Here is a 3,706-nt window from a genome sequence, read left to right as displayed (position 1 = left end):
AAATATGTATTGTGAAACTCCCGCCTATTCTCTAAAGTTATAGAAGAGTCTCAAGTGTAAGAATCAACAATATATGTGTATACATGAACACTAGTGTTAGCATCAGTATTGTTACGTAACACTGAAATTTTGAGAAACTCTCCACACGACCTATAAATATAACCAAAGCAATGTGCCAAAAAACAGTGTCTGTTATTGGTTTGCTATAGTTGGTGTGCTATACACTTCGCAGGCTATAATTGTGATCATAATAACGCTTATTAATCGGAAAACTTCAGGTATTTGACCAGGAACATTTATAAATTTCGAACATTATAAACCATTTAACTTCAGTGGATTTGCATTAGACATTAGTTCTTTTATGAAGACATTATATAACTTCAGTGGTGAAAAAACTCAAGCTCGACCTGTAATTGGCGTGTGATCAGCAAGTCCCACAGATCTAGCTAGCTCCGTATTAAGTAAATTATACGTACATCAACTCGAAATTAACTTGTTCATCTTGAACCCTCAATAAGACATCAAGGAAGTTCCAGACCAGAAAGAAGACTTTATTTTGTGTGTAATAACTGTTATTGTAAATTATATTATTCTTTGTATATTAAAACATATTTATATTAAAAAAAAGAAAACTGTGTGTCTCAATCTTGTTGGCAAATGTCATAAATTGGATATATATCAGCATTTATTTAACTACTAAATCTACATTACAATTTAACTCAGTTTTAGGCTATTTGAAATTCTAATGTGTAACATAATTTGTAGCTTCCTTTGCCAAGGTTTCATACTTTGTGAAATAAAATCAAAGACAACATGAGTAATCTGATAAACTTGTATACTTTACTTTTGTTGAATAAACCTGTTTATTACTCATTTTATACAAATATCTTAAAAAAACAAACTGAAATTCTGCAGTAATAGAAACAATGTTTCATTTTGTAGAGGCAAAGAAATGACGAACATCTAAGACTCTGGGAACTTGGAAAAACTGGATACCCATTCATTGATGCTGCTATGAGACAGTTACGAAGAGAAGAATGGATAGATCATGTTGCTCGAAATGCTGTAGCCTGCTTTCTGACCCATGGAGATTTGTGGATTTCATGGGAAGATGGCTTAAAGTCAGTAACTTCGGTATTTTCTACATGAAGGAAAAAAAGGATTTGGAATTAGCTTATACTCTTTTGATTGTGCTATTGCATAGAAATCAAGCACAGTTTTATTATAAATTATCTCAGTCAAATCTTTAAAATTATTTTTTTATCAAAGTCATGTAGACTTTATTTAACGAATAGCTAAATATAATTTTTCTTAATCGGTATCCAGATAACAGAGGATATGGAACATAAGAGTGTTAAGAACCTTTTAGTTTTATACAAAATAGATACAGATGAGAGTATTACATTTAGTAAAAGTTACTTCTAGCATTACATGTGTTAAACATACCAATGATTAGTTTTATTTATGCTACAAGAGATGAACAAATACAGGGGTGTAGGATGACTCCTTAAAATGGTAGTGCACCAGAACACTAGCTGCATCTATGATATGAAAAAAAGAAGCAGGGACACAGGGACCATTTGGGTGCCTGTTAGCTAAATAGGTTCTTAGGTGCTCGAAAATGAAACCTAAAATTCTTCTTTACTGAAAAATATTCTAAATAAAACAAATATTTTTATCTTAGTGTGTTTCTAAATTATTCAAAAAAGGGTCATAACAAAAAAGAGGCAAAACTTTTTCATTAAAGAACAAACGTTCTCCAGGGTTCCCAAAGGTCAGGGAATTTGGAAAATAGTTGAAAGTCAGGGGGGTTTTGTACCACAAGACAGCAAAATATCAATATGGAATGAGTGTGTGTGTTTAAATATCCTTTGCATAATGTACATGGCTAGGGTAGTTTTCTTATTAATTATTCCAAATCCGTTGTACCGAAAACTTTTAAAATCTATAATCATTATGAATAATAATACTATTTTTCAAGTGAAGGCCAGCTTTTGTTGTGAAATTATTTTGCTTTATTTATAGAGACAGAACTACATGAGCACATTTCTGTGAAATAACTAATAATTTTTCTAATTTCACATGAAAATGTTGGTCAAGAAAATTTTAAATCCATCAACCTGTTGGAACTATGTCTAAGTCTAAAAACAAATTACTCTTGCTTTTCCTGAAAACATTTACCCTAATTACAGTTCTTAGCATCATAAATATGAATGTGATTAATGTCAGTAGATAAAATGAAAATGTCACAAAATTCAAATATGTTTTCGTAAATGTAGAAATTCAAAAAGTTGTACATGATTACATGATAAAACTTATGTTTTTGACAACACATTAAATATGAAAATTGTATTTTTCTGTATGTTAGAACTTGCACCAGCTGCTTACAGAGTCACTACATTAGGAATAGAATATTAGGAGTGATAATGAAGCTTCCGCATTGGCCAGAATTGTAGATAGTCTACTACCTTAGGCAATTAAGATTTCAAGAAACATAAACATGCATAAAACATTTTTTAAAGTTGGTGGTGTACTTGTACTACTGTGCACCATTAACGCTATCCCCCTGAACACATGCTATTTCTCCTTTTTACTAGTTCGATACATGAGTGTTAAAGGAAGAGTTTAAAAATTTAATTCTTGACCAACTTTCAGGTTTTTCTTAAATATCTTTTGGATGCTGATTGGTCAGTTTGTGCAGGAAATTGGATGTGGGTTTCAAGTTCTGCTTTTGAAAATATCTTACAATGTACATACTGCATCTCACCCATTCATTATGGACATAGGCTTGATCCTACAGGAGAATATATTAGGTAAGCTAAAATTTTACTACTAATTATATTTAACCTGAATTCCTATTTAGTTTGTATTGAAATATTCTTGAATGAAAGTTAAGGGTCTGAGAAGGTTTTCAATTTGAATACAACACTTGATCATATGTTTAAAGGCAGTGTAATAAAATATTATATCATCAGGAAATTAATGTTGCTCTCTTTAGATGAAGAAACCTAAACAACTTATATATTAAAACAAAACATTTATTAAATGAAGTAGTCTCCATTCTTATCGTTGATGCTTTTCCATCCTACAATCAAGTTGTTAATGCCCTGATTAAAGAAATCACTTGGCTTTGAAGCAAAAAACATGTCGATATCCTCTTTAACACCTTCCACATTTGCATACGTTTTCTCATTAAGATGGTGTTGCAGGGAATGAAAAAGATGGTAATCTGATGATGCCATATCTGGAAAATATGGTGGGTGGGGGAAAACTTTTCAACCCAACTCCATAATCTTGTGTTACGTCAAACGTGCCACTTGTGGACGTGCATTGTCGTGGAGAAGAAGAACACCTTTCCCGATTGATGAGTGAAGGGCGTTTCTGATGACTATAGATCTCTGCATTAACAGTTCGCTGTGGATCGAGGAGTTTGAAATGAATTACTCCTTTGATGTCCAACCAAATGCAAAGCATCACTTTCTGCGGATGGAGTCCAGGTTTTGGGGTCAGAAGTGGTTTTTTGTCTAGGACTGAGCCATTGTTTTTGGCATTTAATATTTGCATAGAGAATCCATTTTTCATCACTGGTGACAATTCTGTCCAAAAATGCTTCAGCACATTACGCCCAGAAGATACGAAGCAACGTTCACACGTTGAAAACTATTATCATTGGAGAGTTCGTAAGGCACCCAAACACCTTTTTATG

General features: G+C 32.5%; 1 protein-coding gene across 1 annotated transcript in view; it reads left to right on the top strand.

Moving 5' to 3' along the window:
- The window catches only part of LOC106472769 (cryptochrome-1-like), a 17,179-nt gene that overhangs the window by 8,429 nt on the left and 5,044 nt on the right, over positions 1–3,706 (top strand). The window contains 3 exon segments of the mRNA XM_022401301.1: positions 945–1,121; position 1,353; positions 2,656–2,813. Of these exon segments, the coding sequence (XP_022257009.1) occupies positions 945–1,121; position 1,353; positions 2,656–2,813 (336 nt within the window).

This window comes from Limulus polyphemus, unplaced genomic scaffold (genome assembly GCF_000517525.1).
Source record: "Limulus polyphemus unplaced genomic scaffold, Limulus_polyphemus-2.1.2 Scaffold5595, whole genome shotgun sequence".
Taxonomy (NCBI): domain Eukaryota; kingdom Metazoa; phylum Arthropoda; class Merostomata; order Xiphosura; family Limulidae; genus Limulus; species Limulus polyphemus.
The sequence above is the reverse complement of the archived record's forward strand: the minus strand, read 5'-3'. Positions and strand labels throughout refer to the sequence as shown.